General features: G+C 33.2%; 1 protein-coding gene across 10 annotated transcripts in view; it reads left to right on the forward strand.

Moving 5' to 3' along the window:
* The window catches only part of CDH18 (cadherin 18), a 903,322-nt gene that overhangs the window by 865,484 nt on the left and 15,666 nt on the right, over nucleotides 1–22,172 (forward strand). For all 10 annotated transcript variants that reach the window (XM_070245958.1, XM_023625812.2, XM_070245959.1 and 7 more), the window contains one exon: nucleotides 5,969–6,086. In XM_070245958.1, the coding sequence (XP_070102059.1) occupies nucleotides 5,969–6,086 (118 nt within the window). The remainder of the gene's footprint in view (nucleotides 1–5,968; nucleotides 6,087–22,172) is intronic.

A 22,172-nucleotide genomic window follows, 5' to 3' on the forward strand; every position in this document is an offset into this window, starting at 1 on the left:
AGAAATATAAAGAAAAATAGATAAGCCCATTATTTTGTTGAGAATTTTAGTATGCTTGCCAGAACTGATAGAATATTCACATGAAATTTTAGTAAGGATACTGAAAATTGAATATCACAATTAACAAACTTTACCTTTTAACAAATATAGAGTACTGTACTGAACTGCTTCAGATTATGCATTCTTTCAAAATTTATACAAAACATTGATGAAAAATTTGCTATATACAGAACCAAAAAACATGTTTTATTAATTTGCAAAGGATTGGCCTCAATATTTTTCTTTATTAAAACAAAATGAAACTAGAAACTAACTCAAAATATTGCTAAAAATGTCCATTGGAAATAAAGCAAGGCACTTCTAAATAAGTTGTGAGTCAATGAAGTAATAAAAATTTAAAATATTTAAATGGAATGATAATGAAAATATACTGTATCAAAAAGGAAAACAGGAGGAATCTATTTTCCACTCACTTTTATGATGACAACATAACTTTGATATCAAAACCTGAGGCTATAATCTGAATTATAGATATTCTTTCTCAAGAACATAGATGGAAATATCATAAATAAAATATTGTCAAAGATAATCCACCAGAAATAATACTTTAAAATGAAAAGGAGAAAAATTAAAATTTATTTTTATAGGTGAAGCCAAAGCTTTTGGTAAAGTTCAACATCCGTTAACAATAATAGTGATAATACTGCTATACACTAGTAGAATTTAGGAATGAAATGAACACTTCTGCTAAATATAAGATCTACATAGATGTATTTCTTATATTTCTTTATATCCCAAAATCTAGAAGGTGAAACTTAAACACTATACCATTCACTATCATATTAATAGAATAAAATATCTAGAAGTAAATGTTACCTTTCTTAAATAGTAATTACTTGATTTATAAATAACAATCTTTAGTAAACTTAAGTCCTTTTCTTCACTGAATCTTTATTTCTTTGGTTCATAGGTTATTCAAAAGATTCAAAACTGGATCATTTGAAATGTGATATAAAAAATTAAAAGTCCAAACATAAGCTAATGATTACACCAGCCATTTTTAGATGTTTTCTTTTTAGATAGTTTATTCTTTTTTGAAAATTTGTATAAATAAATAATTTATTTTGACTTCAAGGTAATTTCAAAACTTCAGAGACAAAATGTGATTTTGTATTAGGAGTGATGCACACTTGCTAATCCACAGCCAACTTTGTAGGTGAAATCGCTGAAAATCTAGGCCAATGGTACTCAGCCATTGTTCTTGAGTCAGCTGATGTTTCTCCTGTTGATGTCAGCATCTGCTCCCGAATCTTAAATGCCAGCTTTAGTTTTCTGGATTGCACTGTCTTCCTCTTGGCCTGTGACCTTGACTATTTCCATTGACCTCCCATATTGTCCACTTCTTGCTCATGTGAAAGTTATTCAGACATTCTCTCTAGGCCATGCTCTCCTCTCAGTGTGACATTACTAGCCTGGGTCCTTCTGTTTTACCCTCTACATTGACCACCTAAACTCTGTAGCATTTCTGACAAATTATTTATATGGCATTGACAAGTGCTTTCTTCATCTCTAAAATGAACAATTGTCAACATTTCAGGGCTCTTCCAAACCTGAGATTAGATGAGTACATGACTAGATAAGTCTCAAATTCCTTTAAATGTGGATTACTTTATTCTCCTCACATGAACAGTCATTCCACTTTTAGAGAGGGCTAAATTTGTGACAAACTCTTTTTTCTCCTGTGGGTCCCCATTAACTATTTAAATGTATTTCTCTCTTATTTATATAACTGTTACTGTTTTCAGAAAGTAATCGTTAGACTTAGCACCACTAAGTTCTAACATATATAGATTTAGTTATGTGATTACTTCTTTTTATGTTCGAAAATTATATTCCTATTTAGTATCATTGCTGTCTTTAATATTGTATGATTTTAGATGTCATTACAAGATAGTTGCAGTCTTTATTTTGCTTGAGCATTTGTTTCCAACTCTTTCACGAAAATTAATTTAAACTTTTTATTGAGGAGATAAAAGACTCATTTTTAAATATTATTTATTGCATCCCTATTTAAACAAATCATTGCCAATCAGTCTGATCATTTTGTCTGATTAACTCATTACAGAACAAATGGTCTGAATGTTTCTATTGCTTAATTTTGCAATCTTTGGCTCATTTTACCTTCTGTTGGTAGCGTTTCTGGAAAACCTTTGTGTGTTTTGTTGGAGTGGGAATAAGAAATTCTTTTGAAATAATAGTTTGTGGAGTGGGTTTTCTGAAGCGTATTTGTACTGCCCAGCTGTACCATACTTCCTCTTTCTATGACAATTGCTTTAGAATCACAGACATTTCTATTATGGATGCTGTGCATCTAAACATAACAGCATGTGGCAATGGCAGAGACTGGTCTTTTATGAAAGCAGAGATTTAGAACACATAGAACAGCCGAGTTCAGGTCAATGCAGGTATCAGCATAAACTGCAACAATATATTTCTCTGAGTCAATATATTTTACTGTTCTGAAAAATATCTTTTAGGCACTTTTCATGAAAATATATTAAAAAGAAAATGACGCACACATGAAATTTGAAGTCAGTTCCCAAAATAAAGTGAATTGAAAATAATTGTGATGTGCCCACACCTGGAAACTTTGAAAAATAAATGAAGGAAATGCTTTCTATCTTATTCATATTAAATTTTACCGCTTTTTTAAGAAGTAAGCTTAGGAAGCATAACATATAAAAAATATTTTATTACCTAACACCAGCCTCTGCTCACATCACATCCAATTATTAATGATACAACTTTGTATGAAAAAAATTAACTAAATCCGTAGAGGTTTTACACCATGTCAAAGATCAAGCTCATTTAACTAACAAAAGTTAGCAGCAAATCAATTTATGATTCCACTTGAGATTATATTATAAAAGAAACTCATTAATTAATTTAAAGAAAATACCTCGTGTTCTATAGAACTTCCTTTTTAATCTAAATGTTTAGTTAGGACTAGCTCATTTACCTAATAGAAGACCACATAATTTGTGTAAATTTGTGACAGTATTTCTTTTTTTCCTAATAAAGAAGCTTATAAGTAATAGACTATGGAAAACATATTTTAAAAAGGGGATAAATTTATTTGAAAAAAGAAATACAAAATTGGTCCTAATCACTTTCTGCCAAAAGTCAATCCTTATTAATGTGCATTATCAAAAAATTCTGTTGGCAATTATTTATAAATACCAACTATCAATTTGGATTTCTTTCTCCCTTTGGTAGAATAAATCTGTAACTGTGTTCCTCTCAGATATTTCAAAATAATCATACACTTGATGCACTAATTACATAATGTGTATATGATAGAAGACATCTAAGTTCAGTTAGAAGGAATGAGAGTCAGAAAATAAATTGTTATGGATTGTACATCAACAAGCAACGGCACAGAGAGCGCAGAGAGCACAGTCAGATGAATCGTAATTCTGACAAAAGGGTAGAAAATATTGATGGTGCAGACCTGCTCTAGATATCTACCCAAAGTTTAAATCTTCTAAAAATCATAAACATGTGAACTTCTTAGGTATGTTTCCTAATACAAGTCTGAGGAAACAATAAACGGAAATCTATTTCCTAATAAAAGAGAAAAAGTGATTAGAAAAACAGAAACGTTGCATATAGCTTCCTCATCAAGAGAATATATCAGAGTTCTAGATAAAAGTAGACCAACATTCTAGGTTTTTGGAAGCATTTCTCAGAAATATTATGGAAAAATATTTAATTATAGGTGTATGACCAACAATTCTACAAGAGTTCAGGATGGTTCACTCATAAACAAAATGTAGTATCATCAACTCATCATTTGCTGTATAGATGAGACTGAGAACTCTTTCCGAGGAAGAGAAATTGGCCATCAGTGAGCTTCTTGGTAACTGCAGATTTGAAATTACCTGTGTAATAATGGAAAGGATTTTTGTGCTAAAAATAACAGAAATACAGTAAACACAATGCAATATGAATTATATTTGAGTTTAACAAATAGAATAAGCTCATGTTTATAAAAATATTAAGAAAATTCAAAATAACTTATAAACTAACTTTGAAATGAGAAGAAAAGGATTGTCCCAAAGAAGTAATAACAGGAAACATAAAATAGCTCAGTTGATTTAAATTAATTGTTCTCCACCAATCCCATCCACAATTACCTTCTAGGATAAGAAGTGAACTTGCACGTGTCAGTTTGTAATGAGGTATCATGGAGAAAATAGAACTGCAAATTGGAGAATCACAATGAATGATGAGGGGGTGAGAAGACATTTATTTTCCAAAAGAGGAATCTATATTTATTTTACCTAACCCTGAACACAATCTTGAAAATTTATGTTGTTTTTAGTTTAATTTTATATTACATAACTGACATGTGGAGAATGTAGGTATGTTGCTCAGATCATGCACACTCTGAACTTTACGGAGCTTTTCATGCGCTTCTGAGAAAAAGGTCCAATTGCTTCTGATTATCCATCAATTTATTCTCCTACTCAGAGTCTAAACCAATAAACGGAAAAAACATTGATCCAGAGACTACCTGTACTTTAAATGACAAGGAAACCAAACAATAAGCATATGTGTAAATTTTCAGCTCATAAATAAGTAATACAGATGGAAATGACGTAAGAGAAGAGGGATAGAGACTTCTTGGGAGATGTGTGGGGAGGGCCTTTTACCCAGGATCTCTTGCTGAGAAAGTAAATTTTGAGCCGTGGTGGAAAGGATATAAAGGAATGAGCTATGTAAATGTATGGAGGAAATTGATCACGTCCGTATCCCGAAGGACTTTCTTCACTTTCACTTCATGAAAACATGTGCCTTTCTGGTCTTTTATTCTCACCGACCACTGCTTCTCAGTGGTTTTATATTCCTCCTCCTCTCCTCACTAACTAAAGGACTCAATACATGGAGAGGAGTTTAGGTTTTAACTATGATTCATTCTGGTGGATTATTTCACTTGTAAAATATTGAAATGGGCTGAAATCAAATAAAATGGTCTTAGAAATTATGTCAGTTTGTGAAGTGGACATACTATATTTCACATATATGGGATACTATTTTTTATGGCTCTATTTTACCTCTCTTTGTTTTGAATTTCTTTAAAGAAAACCTGGAAAGCAGACACTGAAGCAGTAGGACACTAATTTTTAAAAGAGGAAAATATTATCTTGCTTATCTGTTTGGATAGTTATTTTTTAAGAGCGTAATGGCTATAGCTATTGGAATTTGTGTTCTGCTCTTATGCCACCTGGAATATTTTCTTTATATAGTCTAACTTTCTCTGCTCCTTAATGTGCATAAAGTTCAAATTTCAGAATTGCTTTCTCTCAGCCTCTAGAGAAGAGAAGTATTGGAAAAAGCTCTGAGTGGTATAGTTTTGCCTCTGCCACTATTTTACAGATTTGAGGTGCATCACAATCTTTCAGGGACTCAAATTCCTCATCTCTAAAATACAAGGGCTGGATTATGATCTCAACGGTCCCTTGAAACAGTAGAAAAATATGCCTCCACTGCTTTCACATTTACTGACTGAGACCAGCATATACTGCAAGGCTGTTATGCATCAACTCTGGGATATTTATATTTGTGCAAACAATACTTCATGTCTCCCCAAACAGGTGTTCCTACAAAATCTTACAACAAATTGGCCCCAAGGTACTGAGTGATAAAGGAGAAAAATATAAATGTTTGTGCCGTGCTAGAAAATAAGTGCGGATGATTATAAATTGTGCCATAATATGTTTCCTAAAATGGAATGCAAGGGAGAGCAAATTAACTGGTACTCTTAATAGATAAATTTGAAAACACTCAAAGTGGATAAAGAGGTCTTTTAAAAAGGTTTTTGTGTTAACACTTGAAAATGTTATAATTAAAATCAAGATAGTAAGCCAAATTAAATTTACTATTTAGTATTTGTTTTTTTCTTTAGGTTATTCATACCATCAGTGCCACTGATAAAGACGATTTTGCCAATGGACCGAGGTTTAACTTCTTTCTTGATGAACGGCTGTCTATAAACCCAAATTTCACTCTAAAGGACAATGAAGGTGAAGACGAATACCTATATCTTTTGGTCTCTGTGGTATCTTTACTGTCATGATACGGAATAGATCTGATCACTTCTGTCTTATTCTTATATTCCATGAACAGCTTGCAAGTCAGCATTCAAAGTCAGTTTGATGTTAATGTGTTATGATCTGTGAATAGCTTGTATTTAAAATTGAGCCGTATGTACAAATAGCTTTCATTGAGTTTTATACAGAAGCATCCCTTTAAACAAGAAATGTACATGTAATATGCTCTTGGGCAAATTTTAGAAGAAATCTTAGCCGACAAACATGTTGATGAGAGCTGCTGCAACTGCTAGGAGGTAGAAAAAATTTAAATTAGGAAAAATGAAAAATATGTCCTAGGGACAGTTAGGAAAGGAAATGCAATGTTTGAAATCATCTTGCATTAGCAAGGCTATCAAGATGTGCGGTACAAATTATATTTCCTCTTGTTATTATGAATATTTTCCAAAATATGGGTAGATAAATATGCATAATTGCGGAGTGCTTTGGAAATTTTTGAATTCTTTTTGTTTAACCTTCTGTATTGTGTGGGAAAAAAGAACACAAGAATTTAATAAGAAGAAAAGATTCATTGTGATCTAGGTTTCTTATTTGGTGGATTCCTCAAGGTTGTGTAAATTTACTTTCTGTACATAAGGGGAAGATTAAGCCTTTCAATCTGTGCAGTGTTCTGGTTAGCATCAATTTTCTTCTTCCCAAAACTATCTTTGATCATGTTTATATGAATATGCTGTTATTTGGGACTTAACGCTTGCTTCAGAATCACATGAAAGAAACAATGGTGCATATATTTTAGAGTAAGCGTTTAATTACCTCTCTGTACCTTTCATGGAGAAGCATTTTCAAATGTAAGGAAAAATGATATCACTAAATGACAGCCCACTAAAACATTTTTCCCATTATCCCTAAGCTTCTTTAAATTATAACAAGGATAACAAATTGTGGGTGGCCGTTACAAAGTTTATATGAAAATACAAAGCTTGTTTGCCGCTCTTGTTTCAACTAGCCCTGTGGTCAGCTCCTTGTGGGAATACGTGTTTGTGCATGTTTGTGTGTGAAAATTGTATTTAATTGACTAGTATGTATTTATTTACATTTGACCATCCTATTCTATAATTTCAAATATACTTAATATAATTAACTATACTAAATATGTAAAAAATGAATTCATATTTTCCTGTACTCAAATAATTACATAATTTGGGGAGTATTCAACATTCTGTAGATTAAGATCACATCTAGATACCCATACTTATATTTCAGTTCGATTTTTTCCATTTCATTAAAGATTTTATTTTACATTTTTAAAGTAATTTTAATTTGATGGTATAATGAAAATTTGACTTAGATTTAAAGATATATTATAATCAACCTATTTAACCTATATAACTCCAAAAGTATTTTAGAAAAACAAGAGAATTTTACCGTTGTTAAAACCCTACCTGAGTGACTAAAATTTCTTCATTCAAGATGATTACATTTGGAATATGTAGATTTAATTAATGAATATATTCAAAAGGTCCTAATTCAGTAGTTTGACAACATAACCAGTGCTGTGAACTCATATTTAAGAAATTCCCCTCAAAATATATACATACTTTTAAAAGGGTTTATAATGCTGATGTAATTTTTCTTAACACTTATTTTAACCATATATATGAATTTTTAAATCAGCCGCACCATCTCAAGTCTGAGAGGCCTATGGACAGTTGTGTAAGGGAAAAGATGTTTTAATCATTTTGTAAGACTAGTTTTTAAATTTTTGAGAACTGACAAAATTTTAAATAACACGGAAATAATTTCTTTTAGATAGCAAAAACAGCAATTTTCTGAGAAACAGTAATACCAGTACCTAGCTGAAAACATGTGCTTGAGTAAATAGACTTGGTTGTGCTAGATAAGACAAGCCTCCTAACCTCTCTGAGCCTCAGTTTTTACGTCCATAAATTGTGGTTAGAAATACCCACTTTGTAGCATTGCGAGAATTAATGATACCATATGTGAAAGTGTTTAAGTCAAAATGAGCTTTTCTCCAAACACAAGGCAGCTATGGATAATAATGTATAAAAATGAAATTAAAAGTGGAATAGCCATACCAAAATAAATACATATATATATATATATGCGTTCCTGCATATACAAATACTTCTCTAGACAACCAGAACAAAAGCACAAAGGAGTAAGAGTCAGCAAATCCAGGCCTGCTAGATCTTGGTAGCTTGAGCATTGCATTATATGAGTTAATAGATATTTATGTGCTCCAGAACATAAACAAAGAAATCTAGGAGAAAAAAATTAAAACCATTATTCTTCTGTGCTCACTGCTTACAAGAATTGCATATTCTGGGAACAGTAAAAAGTAGACAGCACCTTCAAGCCAGGATGAGTGACCGGGAAGCCACTGGTTTAGTGGCATTTCTAAAATTGCTGTGTGGCAAAGAGTGAGTGGAGAGAAGAAGACATTTCCAAAATAAGAGAGAGAAATACATATTGTTGTTTGTGATAAGCCTGAAAACCAAATAATTAAAAGAAGGTCAATGAAATGAGAAATCAGAAAATGAATGCACTCTGAATGGTACAAAATATATAAATGATGACAAAAACACTTTAATATAAGTATGTTTAAAGTTCTCAAAATTAAAAAAAATTAATAATATCTTTACAAAAAAGACCAAGAAGTGATTAAATGAAATAAGACAACAAGGAAATAAAACAAATTTGTATGAAAATAATTTTTAAAATTGTCAAAATAAAACTATAGTATTTGTGTATATAGAAAATTGCATAGGACTATATGAAAATATTTGGTAATTTAATTTTATATACATAACTATATGTAAATATATATCCAGAAATAAAAATTTAAAATTTAGTTATGAATACACATGTATGTATACACATTATATATAAACTACAGTTATGAATATGTAGAAAATTATATAACACTATGTATAGAAATATATATAAATTTAGATATATAGAGAACTATATAGATATAAATTTACATCCATATACTTAAAATTTAATTGTATATAGACATATATACACATATATACAGATGGGCCCCAACTTACAATGGTTCACTTTAATGATTTTTTCAAATTTACAATGATGCAAAAGCAGTACACACACAATAGAAACTCTGCTTTGAATTTTGATGTTTTCCTGAACTAGCAATATGAATTTGGTACTCTTTCCTGATGCTGGGCAGGGGCAGCGAGCTGAGGCTCCCAGTCAGCCCCGTGATCACCAGGGTGAACAACCGACACACTTACAACCATCTGTACCCATCCAGCCATTCTGTTTTTCACTTTTAGAACAGTATTCAATAAATTGCATGTGATATTTAACACTCTATTATAAAATAGTCTTTGTGTTAGATGATTTTGCCTAACTGTGGGCTAATGTAAGTGTTCTGAGCACGTTTAAGGTAGGCTAGGCTGAGTTATGATGTTCGGGAGGTTAAGTATACTAAGTGCATTTTCGACTTACAGTATTTCCAACTTACAGTATTTTCAACTTATGATGGGTTTATTGGGATCTAAGTCCATCGTAAGTCGAGGAAGATCTGTACATGTACAATGTACTTGTGAATGTATATGTATACTCACATGCACACATACAGAGAGAGAACAATAAAAATCAATAGACAGTAGAATATCTAGACTGGATGCAAAGAGAGATTTAACAAGTCAAATGTAAAATTCATTAATTCAAGCAAACAAAGCTCAGATAGATTAAAATAAAGAAAAATTGTAAGAACACTTTTTTAAATTAAAAAAATTAAAACTATCAAAAAGAAAAGGCAGAATAATAAAAAGCGATGAGAGTTAGATTTAAAGTAGGTTCCTGGTTCAAAAAAAATAGGTGACAGAAGTCGATAAAAATTATATCCTCAAAATACTGAAGGAAAATAATTTCCTATTGTCAACTTTATATTTAGTTAAAAGTGGTAAACTATCAGGAATTAAGGAAGGACAGTTATTAAAGACCTTTTCCAATACTTAAGGAAAAACTTTTTATTTTTATCTACTAAAATTTTGGCAAATATGATATCAACCTTGGCCTTCAGGATCTCTGCAAGAAATAATAGAAAAGAAAAAACACAATTAATATTAATAAACTAATAATATTTTATTTCATATGTTATTTAATATTTTATTAATGTTTTACTTCGTATGTTAAAACTTGAAGTGTTAACACTGAATAAGAATCTGTCATTTCCAAAGCAAGGAAAGATTTTGGAAAGTTAAATAATAAGGCTTATTTCATCAATAGAACAGAAGCTCAGAAAGGAGAATAAAAGATGTAAAGCAGAAGCATGAAAATGAAAAAAAAAGTAGAAATTAGTTCAAAATACCATAATCACAATCGGATTAAGTATCATTCCTAAGCAACGATATTTCATTATATTTAAAAAAATATATTGTTATATGCTGCTTACAAGAGATATACCAAATTCAAAATGAGATGGGAAGTTTGATATAAAAAGTTAGAAATATTTAGCTATTGATTCATAAGAAACAGCTATCACTAAAAAAAGAAAACAAATCCAAAACTTGGTGTTTTAAAATAAAAAGCATTTATTTAGCTCACATTTCTAAGAATCAGCAATTTCTGACAGGTTCAGCTGGTCGATTCTTCTGGTCTCAGGATAAGGTTACTACAACGTCAGTCACTACAACTAATCAGCATTGTACTGAATGTCCTCCTCAATTCAAAAAGATGAAGAAAACAAATAAGAACAATAATAAGTAGAAACAAAACACAAGATTCTCATTGTCAACAGATGATGAAATTGTCTATATGAAAATTTAAGAGCATCTATGGAAACATCTTAAGAAATAATAGAATAGATTCTCAAATTTTTGGAATACTAATCAATACCCCAAATAAATAGATTTCCTCTATTTTTAAAAATATGAATAAATAGCAAGTCAGATACAATTTAAAATGCAAAAATAAATCAATAAAATACCTAATATCATTAGAGGAAAAAATATCCAATAAGTAATGTTCAATTTCATCATTATAAAAAGCAATGTTACTTAAAATATAAAACTATACCAGAAAAATAGAATATCTATGTTAGTGAATCGGAATACTCGAGTTTTCATATTAATCTGTAAGGTAAATATAATTTTAATCATAAACTGAATTCAATAATTTGTTAATAAAATGCAAATGGTAAAGTATTAAGAAAGCAAGAATGTATTGAAAAAGATTATGAGGAAGGTGTATAGTTAGAAGAAAGAGAAGAAAAGAGGCATTTCCTAACAGATATTGAGACATTATAAAGATGAATGAAGTACAAGCCCTGAAAGTTGGTTTTCCTTTTTTTTTTTCGGAAGGCAAGTGCCTGACTTAAGCTTTGATTGCCAAGCAGCCACTTCCAACAGGCATCCACTTCAAAGATGGCTATCTTGAATAAACACATTGCCAGCCACATGACTAGATAAAACAGCCAGCCCCATTTCCCCCTTGCCCCACCAAATAGACTCCTTTGCTTTAGAGTTCTTGGTTGATTTTGATACCTGACCGTTTGGGCCACTTGTTTTTTCTCTTATTGCACTTTAAATTCCTACTCTCACGTTTTAAATACTCCAAAAGAGAGCAAGCCCACAATACCCTAGGCCCCAACTCTTGACCTCAATAAAAGCAGAACCCCAGGCCCATATGTTCTCTCTCTCTCTCTCTTTCTCTCTCTCTACCCAAGACCTTACTGTGTGGCCCCAGGGGTGCCCTGTAATTTCCAAGAAATGTGAATAATATTTTTTTTTCAAAATTTCCTGATAGTTGTGGCTGAAGGGCATCTTGCAATTATAATAAGAATCACAAGGGCTGACCCAGCCCTGCTGTGGATTATGGGTATGCTGAGACTGGCATACAATGGCATACTCCTTAAATATGTAGTAGTATAGGAATAGACAAATAGATGAGGAGAACAAATTGAGAGAGCTGAAATAAAATGATTAGATATCTAAATCTATATATAAATATATGAACTTGACAGAAGGCAAAGGTAGCATTTCTTTTCTTGCTTTTTGTTTTTCTGAGGAAGATTAGCCCTGAGCTTACACCTGCTGCCAATCCTCCTCTTTTTGCTGAGGAAGATTGGGCCTGAGCTAACATCCATATGCATTTTCCTGTACTTTGTCTGTGGGACTCCTGCCACAACATAGGCCCACGCCCCGGATGGAATTGGCGAACCCCGGGCTGCCAAAGCAGAGCCTGTGAACTTAACCTCTAAGCCACTGGGCTGGCCCCCACAGGTAACATCTTTAACCATTGTCAGAAGGATAATCCAAAAAGTACATAAAAAGGGACCAACTAGCTATATATGTAGAGAAACTAAAATTAGAATTCCTTAAACACATGCACAAAAATAAATTATGCAGAAATTAAAGAACCACTTGAACAAGTAGCATTTTAAGAATTTTAGAAGAAAATGTAGTGGACTAATTTTGTAAAATTGGAGTTGGAGAGGATTTCTTATAAAATATACAAACATCACATTCATAAAATATTGGAACATGTGATAATATTAAAATTATTATATTCCTGCATCGAATGATTTCTAAACATAATTTAAAAACAGGTCATAACCTGGGGTAAGATATAGCCATATATATAAACAAGTAAAGATTAGTATCATGAATACATTTAGAACATCTCACAAAATAAAATAAACATTCCATTTAGGAAACAAAACAGTTAAAGGATAGTAATAAGTAATTGACAGAAAAGAAATAGAAACATGGTAAATAAACATACGAATGTTCAAAACTGTTAATGATCTTAATCATAAAAATGAAAAGACAATAATGTAATAGTTACATGCATTCCTTTGGCCAAAAATAAAAACAAAATCTGGGAATGTCAATGGTTCAACAACAAGTAGTTGTCGAAGATGTGGAATAATAGCATTCACATTTTGACGTTGAGATTATACCCTACTTACATGCTAAACTGTTCATCTTGACAGTTTTATAGATACTAGCAGAAGGCTCAATACTCCTGGGTCAGAGATAAATGACTTAATTTGTCATCACATGGGGAGCAGTATGAACATCATGTTTTCTCTGATTCCTCTGACTCCAGATTCTCAAGGGAGTGACATGGAGTGGCCCAGGTGCAATCTGGGTGTGCAGTGGGTTTGCCTCACCGCAGAATAATCTTAAATTAGGTAATCCCAATATTCTATAATGGGGTGCAAGAAAATCAGGCTGGACTTCCACCCAGAGGTAGACATTATATTTATTATATGGGGTAATAAACAAATCTGTCCTCCGCTCTGGAGAAGGACACTCTGTTGTCTAAGGCTGTTCTTAATAAGAGCTCATAATATATGCTGTGACATGAGTAATAAAAGTCCTTTGTGTCTAATCCAGGAGTTTTAGGACTTCTGCCAGCATCCGTAAAATTGTAGCAGGCTAACTTGTTAGCACGTGGATATAGTAAAATCTCAATCCTTTTGTGTTTCTTGACACTTTATTGGACTAATTCCTACTAGAAACAATTACAAAAAACACCTATTTATTTATTATAACTTATTCGTATATGTATATTAAGCTTATCCCTGAGGCAGATACCTTAATATTATTTATGCCTAGAATCATATAAGCTAGCTAATGTCCTCATACCGGCTGAGAGGATCTTCTTCTTCCATCCATACCCTGATGAGATTTACCACCAGATCTGCTTGCTAAATAATCAAATTTAAGACAATGTTCCATGTTTTTCCAGATTGGCTCCATCTTCATTAGATCTTTCCTGCCATATGTTTTATCCCTCATTAATTTAGAATCTGCTAATTTATCTAAACATCGGAGAACAAATGTCTTCTTGAATGTGTCATCCCGTTTATATAAAAGTTTATTTGGGTCCTACTTTTTATTACTCACCATGACATATGCTGGGATTATAGTGGTAGAAAACACCAGCATGGAGCTGTTATGCCCAAGGAAGGAAGAGTCCTATCAAAGCAAATACATCCATTCAAAGAAAATGTGGTCCAGGTGCTCACTGGTTTGGTTGATGGCCATTTCCTCCCTTTAGAGATGTAAATCTCTGCTGAAATTCTCCATCCTTCCTTTTATGTTTCTATCTTTTCCTCTATTTTCTTGAACATATTAATCTTAATGATTTTACAATTATTGTCAGCTAACTTTAATATCTCAATAAGGTGACAGGTTTTTGTTTTTGTTCTGGTCAGAGGCACTGGAGAGACAGGATTGGGTCCTAGGGTTTTGTTCCTTGATACGTCTAATACTTTTCTGTTGGGTGCCACATGTAGTGTGTCAACCTAGAAGAGACTCACATGATAATATATTTCTTCAGAGTATTCACTATTTTCTCTGACACGCAGCTGGAGAGGCGATTATACTGTAATCTAATCAGAGTGGAGTCAATTTGCAGTTTTGTTTAGCTTTGGTTGGTCTCTGATTTGTCCCTGTTCCGGGGCATGACCCTCTAGGGATTTCAACTGAGAACCTGTTTGCGTGCTAGGACCACTCACTCTGATTTAATCACTGTCTGTTCAATGTGAAGAGATGGCAAGAAAAGCTCTTCTTCATCTTCTAGAGCTTTTGCGTTTGGAGTTTTAGATGTCTGTTCAATTTTCAATTTAGCTTTCAATTTAAACTTTCAATAACAAATATCTTCAGGGAAAATTAGCCATGTGGTTAAGGCCCATCAATTTCCAGTCTGATTGCAGGTCCAGGAGACTTGTAAGAAACCTTCTGTTTCTCTGTCCTCAGCTTGGAATTCCAGCCTCTTGTTAGTTCCTGGCATAAGCAGATACACTGTAATCAGCAGTTCCACATTTTCCCCTCTCGGGAATCTGAACTCCTCTAGTTATCTTGCTTCAGCAGTTCTCTAATGCCATTAAACAGATATTTTCTTGGGTATTTCAGGCTTTCTCTTTGATATCAAGGAGAGTATGGGTCAGTCAAAAATCTACTATTCTACTCAGACCTACATTTTGTAAAAGAAGAGTCATTTGGGAACAGTCTCATTAAATAGTTGGGGTATAAACTGGGCTTGGAAGAAAGGACCCTGTGCAATAATCTAATTATTATTGAGACGCGGGATGCCCAGATGTTCACTGATATGCTACAGACGTATGTTCTTTAAAATTTAATAAAAATTGGTTCTGAACCCCTTCCTGTGAAATGAGCAAAACTGAAATCCTCTCCAAAATTTCTGAGAATTAGAATGGGGTATACAGCGTTGTCACTTTTTGTGCTAGTCGCCATTTCAACTGATTTTTCCCTTTTTTTCCTGTTTCTTATTTTCCTTCTTACTCTTTCAAGCATGCTGCATTTCTTCTCCCTAAAGTACAAACTATTTATTACCAAAAATCTGAGTGTACAGAGTGCAGTGAAAGAGAAGCTCAGCTTAGTGGCTACCTAAAAGGGAGAAGAGTTGAAAGAAATTATAGCCTAAGAACTGATTTCAAGCTCATTCTTTCTTCTAAATCTTTACTGAGGTAACATGTACAGCTAAATAAAATTGGCCTGTTGATGGATCCTGAAAGTCACCCTTAAGGCAGAGTGGCGTAGAGATTCACAAGAAGCTATTTAGGTGCTGGCTCAAGTCTACCCACTATCCCTTACTATATTGGAGGAATCCCTGGGAATCAGAACTCTAAGTAAGGGGCAGAGGGTAGGATTTCTTAGGGGTCAAGTAAGTAGAAGGACAGAGGCAGTTAGCATATATCGAGGTGTACTTAATATTAGAAAGAGAAAGTCATACTTAAATATCTAAACAAGACTTTTTGGGTTGACACATGAAAATACGGCCAATATAAAACTTCTGGTAAGATGATAAAATTGAAATGAACACTGCTGCAAACTGAATTAGTGATCAGAAAGATAAAAGAGGAAGCAACACCGCCCTAAAGAACAGTCCTTTCTCCACACCCTCTCAAAGCTGAGTTGGGAGGTGGGGTCAGTGTCCTTGGGCCCCCTCTTTGCTCTTTTGAGTCTTGTGGCATTTTGCTGTGTCTCCTGTTTCCTATCATCTACCAACATCCAGTCACTTTCTCCTTTCATAGAAGTCTTGGGAGCACTCTCTCTATCTACATTTGGAATCATAACTGGAAAAAATTAATGCCCATAATAGCAAATTGGCCAGGACTTCAGCCACCCGACACTCAATACCCAACCATCACCAGCCCAAGCAAACTCATTTATTTAAAGGACAAATGTGCCCATATGATAACCTGCACCTCCCTAAACATAGCACTGGTCACACTGGAGGCTCTGTCCCCATTAGACGTAAGCTCCATGAGGACAGGGATTTTTGTCTGACTTATTTGCTGCTGTATTCCTAACTCCACCACAGTGCCTGACCTAGGGAAATTTTAAATAAACATTTGTAAAATTAAAAGAAAAGAGAGAAAGAAGCAACATAGAAGAATGTTTCCTAGTTAGACTCTGGAAACATGTTGCCTCTGTTTGAAACCTGATTTCTCTGCTAATTATGGGTGAGACCACGGCAAGTCTCTACTATTGTGTGTCTCAGTTTCTTCTTTTGTGAAGCGGATTTAGATACAATTATTACTACTTTATTCTTATGAAGAGAGATCAAAATTTAAAGAATTTGAAATCACACATAAAGTGCTACAAGTTATAAAGGGCACATTGAAGATAACTAAAAATCAAATAAATAAATTGTTAGAAAAATAATAATCAAGTGTCTGAAGAAATTACCCTGAGTGAAGGAATATTTGGATTTAAGATTGAAATAATATGTATAAGATCCCAGAGAAATTCGCTAACTTGATGGATAAGGAAATGACTTTACAAATTGACAGACAATGAGTTTAAATTATAAAGAGAATGAATGGTGCTGAATTATTCATTTACAAAATTACAAGCTAACAGCCAATGGACTATCTTGTAGTGACATTTGAAAAAACAAACTATAATAAAATAATCTTCTTCCTGTCTAAGATAATGGCCGTGTGACAATTAGAAGAGTACTTTAAAATACCAAATTCCTCAGAAAATATTAAAACTAAGTATCAATTATAACAAAATTCCATGATAAAATATTTGGAGCTATGGCAGCCAAATGAAAACAAGATAAAATAAGAATGTCTTAAAAGATAAATACAGTGTATAAAGTAAACAATATATGATTAAACATTGAAAAGTAATAATGATACGACTGCAGAGCGTAGTCCCATTTAAAAGCAATAATAGTAATATCATAGAAAATATAATAGATCTTAAGAAATGTCTATAAAACACACTTTGAAGATTTTCAATAAGAATATACTCGTTTATTGTATCTAATTAAAACTGCAGAAAAACACCTGAAATACACACATACACACAGTCCTATCCTCTTGCCTGACATTTTACACAGTCTGTCCAGCATATTCTATTCCAGCCTCAAACTATATTAATATTCATCACCATTGATACTCTATCTTGTTAGAAACAATGTTTTTTCTCTAAAAGAGATTCTGTAGTCAGCTCTTGAATTAACGTGGTTTTTCTCCTACCACTTAATCTTTATGGTGATACGCACTGTCTACCGTCTCTAAGGCAGTGAACTAACCTATCCAGAATGCGAGGAATTAAGACACACAGTTCCTTCTTTCAAGGGACTTGCCATCTAGTTGACGAAACAAGGATGATATGAAAAGTAACTGGCAATCGAGGGCCGTGAAACGAGTTACTTGATTGAGATCCCTAAAAGTTGTATTGTTAAAAGAGGTGGAACATGATTTGACTTTTTAAAAGATAGAGTCTGTTCCACCAGGTAGAGCAAATCATAGAATACTTCTCAATTAGGTGGAGAAGGAAGACAGCATAGAGATGAGAGAATGCAACATCAGCTAGAAGAATCTAGCCAGGGAGATGTGGTAAAGCAGAGACACAGGCATTTTAATTTACTATTGACAATGCACTAAGTATTAAGCACTGTACTATATTCTGTGCTGTAAAAAGAGATGTTCTAGGGCCCGGCACAGTGGTTAAATTTACACATTCCATTTGGGCCACCCGGGGTTTACTGTTTCGGATCCTGGGTGTGGACCTAGGCACCAGTTGGCAAGCCATGCTGTGGCAGGCATCCCGCATATAAAGTAGAGGAAGATGGGCATGGATCTTAGCTCAGAGCCAGTCTTCGTCAGCAAAAAGAGGAGGATTGGCAGCAGATGTTAGCTCAGGGCTAATCTTTCTCAAAAAATAGTAATAATAATAATAAAAAGATGTTTTAGCATTAATTCTTTCACTGCTCTTGTAGTAAATTTTGGTGGATAGAAAAATTTGTACTAACCAGAAATCTTCAATATTTATCTGGAAGAATTATAGCCCCTTACCTATTAAATACTAAAGACTTTGATTAGGAACATAACCAAGTTTAGAATTTCTATTTTCTTTTTATAGCATATACCACAAGATGTGTATTGTTTATTTGATAATGACCTTATTTTTATCATTAGCTAATATATTGGTAATAACACAATTTTATTTAAAACTAAAAACCAGAGTCCAGAAGATAATTTTTGTGACAACATTTTAAAATTATACCACTCTAAAACACCAACAAAAGCATGAACTGTTTCCTGATTAAATGTAGTTTTTCTTACAACTACCTTCTCTTTAAATTGTGATAGGGAAACTTTCCGTTTTAGCTCCAAAAAATCCATTGTATAATTTCAACTTCTTAATGAAGTATCTATAGCAAATCAGCTATAGCTATAATGTTGCAAAGTCTATGAATATAGGCTTACATCAGGGGTCAGTGCATACAATAGCTTTTTTCATTTATTTTCTAAAATAAAAGTGCAACCTAATCCCCCAATATAAAATCATCTTTAGACTACAAGGTAAGCCTGTTCTGCTTCTTGATTTTTATGATGCCTCTGGAGGGACTAGGTTTTATTTGAAGCAAGGAGATTTGGCAGTCTAATTCCTAGGCTTAATTCTAATTGTCAAGTGCATTTGTAAGTCTTACAGACTTTAGTGGGGGAAGAGATTATTTCTAACTATATATATACTTGTATCTCTTTTTGCAGGGTTGTAAATCACGTTCAATGTGCCTTTCAAATTTGAAAATCCTTATGATTTTATTGATTATTTGCTATTGAGAACATCTACTATTCATATTTGTCTCTAGGTTTTCTTCTTTAGATATATATTTTCCATCTTTTTGAAGACACTTCCATTCTTTAAAAATGAATGAGTCCAAATAACACGTTCTTTTTAAAATAATGAGCAAACCACTAAAAATTATCAATTTTAATCATATTACACAAAAAATTCTGTAGACTGTCATTTTCACCTTGTTGCAGCATTTTGAAGATTGTCTTTTTCCCTTGGTTATATTACTTTTTATTATTTCTTTGCAATATTCATTTCTACTTCACAAAATGAAAGGCATGTTGTTTGTAAGTTGTTTCATGATTTTTGGCAAAATACTTGAAAGGCAATGTCGGAAAATGCTTTTTTCCCCTTGTGGCTATTTGGGTTTGCTAAAGGATATCTAACTTTAAGTTTACATGCATTGAGTTTAAGGTAAGGGATATTTTCAAATTTGACCATGTAGCTGTTAAAAGATGTCTTTAGGGGCCTTTTTTTTCAGCTTTCACAATCCATTGGTAGTGAAACGCAGTTATTTAGTTTGCTACATATTGGAAACCATGAGAGACTTTATGTTGATTTTGTACTCCTTTGGCATCGTCAGATTGGTAGCATAGTTTATTTTTGTCCTTTAAATGAGAAATCACAGCTGGTGTTGTAATGTGCTTAATTTCTCTCGAGAGTATAGCCATTTAAAATTCCACTTTATCCACAAGCTTCAAGAGACCATTTAGCAGTTCTCCCATTCCTAAGTAAAATAGCACACACGTAGTCTGTCCTGAGAATATGGCTACAAATGAAGCCTCCAACATCCTCTGGTGGACGTGGGAGCAGCTGTGCCTGCTGGGTCACTCACCTACTGTCAGTGATGAGGCTGGGCCAGGTTGTTTTTCTCCCACCGTGGATCTCCTTTCTCCTCCCAGTCAAATCTCAGTCTTCACTTCCTAACATTCAACCAGTCACACTTGATAGAATCACACTATTCTTTACGCGAAGGTAAAGACTCAAAGCTTGACTACCGAGAAGGCAACAATCAATCTGTGTGCAGTCTTGACTCCAACTGGAACCTGTAGATGTAAGGATTTATTTTAGTGGATCTTTTGCTCTAGATAGAAAAATATGCTTTTATTCTCTCCTTAGTTATTTTTAACTTGTTGATTTTTTCTTTACTTTGACATGTTTTTTCCTAATAGGTGTGCCAGCCCACACCTGCTCTCACCTTCTTATGCTGCTACTCACAGTGAAAATAAAAGGCTAACTGACTCATATTCACTAAGCTGAAAACCTGAAAGTAGAAAATCAAAATAAAAATATAGCAAATTTTACTATTTCATGCCATTTTGTGTTGCTTTCTATTTGTGAAATGTAAGTTACGCTCTTGGGCCTTAATCCCCTCCTTGCTGAGACCCACAGAGTGCTACAGGCGTCATCTGCTCCACCTCTGCCTTCAGGCAGGGGAAACTTCAAACAGTTTTAAAAATAAGATTATATGTTCTCTTTTTAAAGCTCTCTAAGGATTTATCCTTACAATTTCATTCAGTGTTTATAAATATCCAGTCATGCGTCTGTTAATGATGGGGATGCATTCTGAGAATTGCATCCTTAGGTGATTTCGCCATGCGAACATCATAGAGTGTACGTACACATACCTACATGGTATAGCTTACTCCACACCTAGGCTATATGGTACTAATCTTATGAACCCAGCCTCCTATGTGAGGTCTGTCGTTGACTGAAACGTCATTATGTGGTGGATGATTGTAGTGACTTCAAACGTAATTTCTCTACTTTGACTCATTTATTCCCTACTAAAAATAATAGTGTTTGTTAAAGGTATGTGATAAATAATGGGTAGAGGGTTTCTCTTGGAGTTCATATTACTTTTTTTTTTTTTTGGTAAACTGTTGCTTTTATCTCTACTTCTGCAATTTCTGTATTTATTATATTATTGTGATTTTGTGATATGTTTATGAATTGCTTTGAATTTGGGGTAGGATTTCTATTTTAAACAGCTTCTTTTTTCTTTTTTCTTTCCCTCTCCACCTAAATTTACACTCTTATGCAAATTAATATGTGTTATTCATGAGCAGATTTGCTGATATTCTTCAAGATTCACATTTTTGTTCAATACATATTTATACTCTTTTTTTTAGGTCTCTAATATACAGAGTCTTGTATAGCACAGATAGACGTAATTAATAGCAAAAATGAATTGCGCAGTTTCAAAAGTGGTCTTAAAATGTTGGTAGTAGATGGTAGCTTCTTTTTGGAAAGAGATATTTTTCTGCTGTGAGTGGGAGAACAGGGCTCAAAAGAAAATGGCAAAATAAATTTAGAATAGCTACTGTATGACATCTGATAAAGTATAGATAGTCACACGCCGATTACTAATCTCCTTTGAGGGTATAGTCTTGGTTTCTCTTCATACTTGGTCTCATCAATTTAGATGACTATAACTATTTTACCAGTATTTTTTATGAATCTGAAAACAGAAAACTTAGACAATGGATGGTTGCGTTTGTCTGGGATTTAAAGATTATCAAGAAGTGTGGCAGATGGTCAAAGGGGTGGCGTTTCATGGTACAAATAAGACAATAATGATATACTGGATCATACATTTGTGGTTTGGCAGAAACACAAATGAGGCCAGGAGGGTGTTTACAAACTTAAATGTACAGGCAGAATCTGAAAATTGAGATTAGAGCCATTCTAGGATTAAAAGAAAGGGAAGTCAGGAAACATGAAAGAAGGAATAAACGTTCAGTAGAGAGCATGAGAAGATCATGCTGCTGAAGTTTTACAAGATATGCCAGCTCATTTTAGTTTTAATTTCTTAATACATGTCAACATAAGAAGAAAACTGTAACAGAAGACAAGCTCCTGCTGAGTGTAATTCAAATCGTTATTTATCAAGTACCTATTATGTGAAAGGAGCTTTGCAGGAAAGCAAAAGAGCATT

The sequence above is a fragment of the Equus caballus genome, chromosome 21, assembly GCF_041296265.1.
Source record: "Equus caballus isolate H_3958 breed thoroughbred chromosome 21, TB-T2T, whole genome shotgun sequence".
NCBI lineage: Eukaryota > Metazoa > Chordata > Mammalia > Perissodactyla > Equidae > Equus > Equus caballus.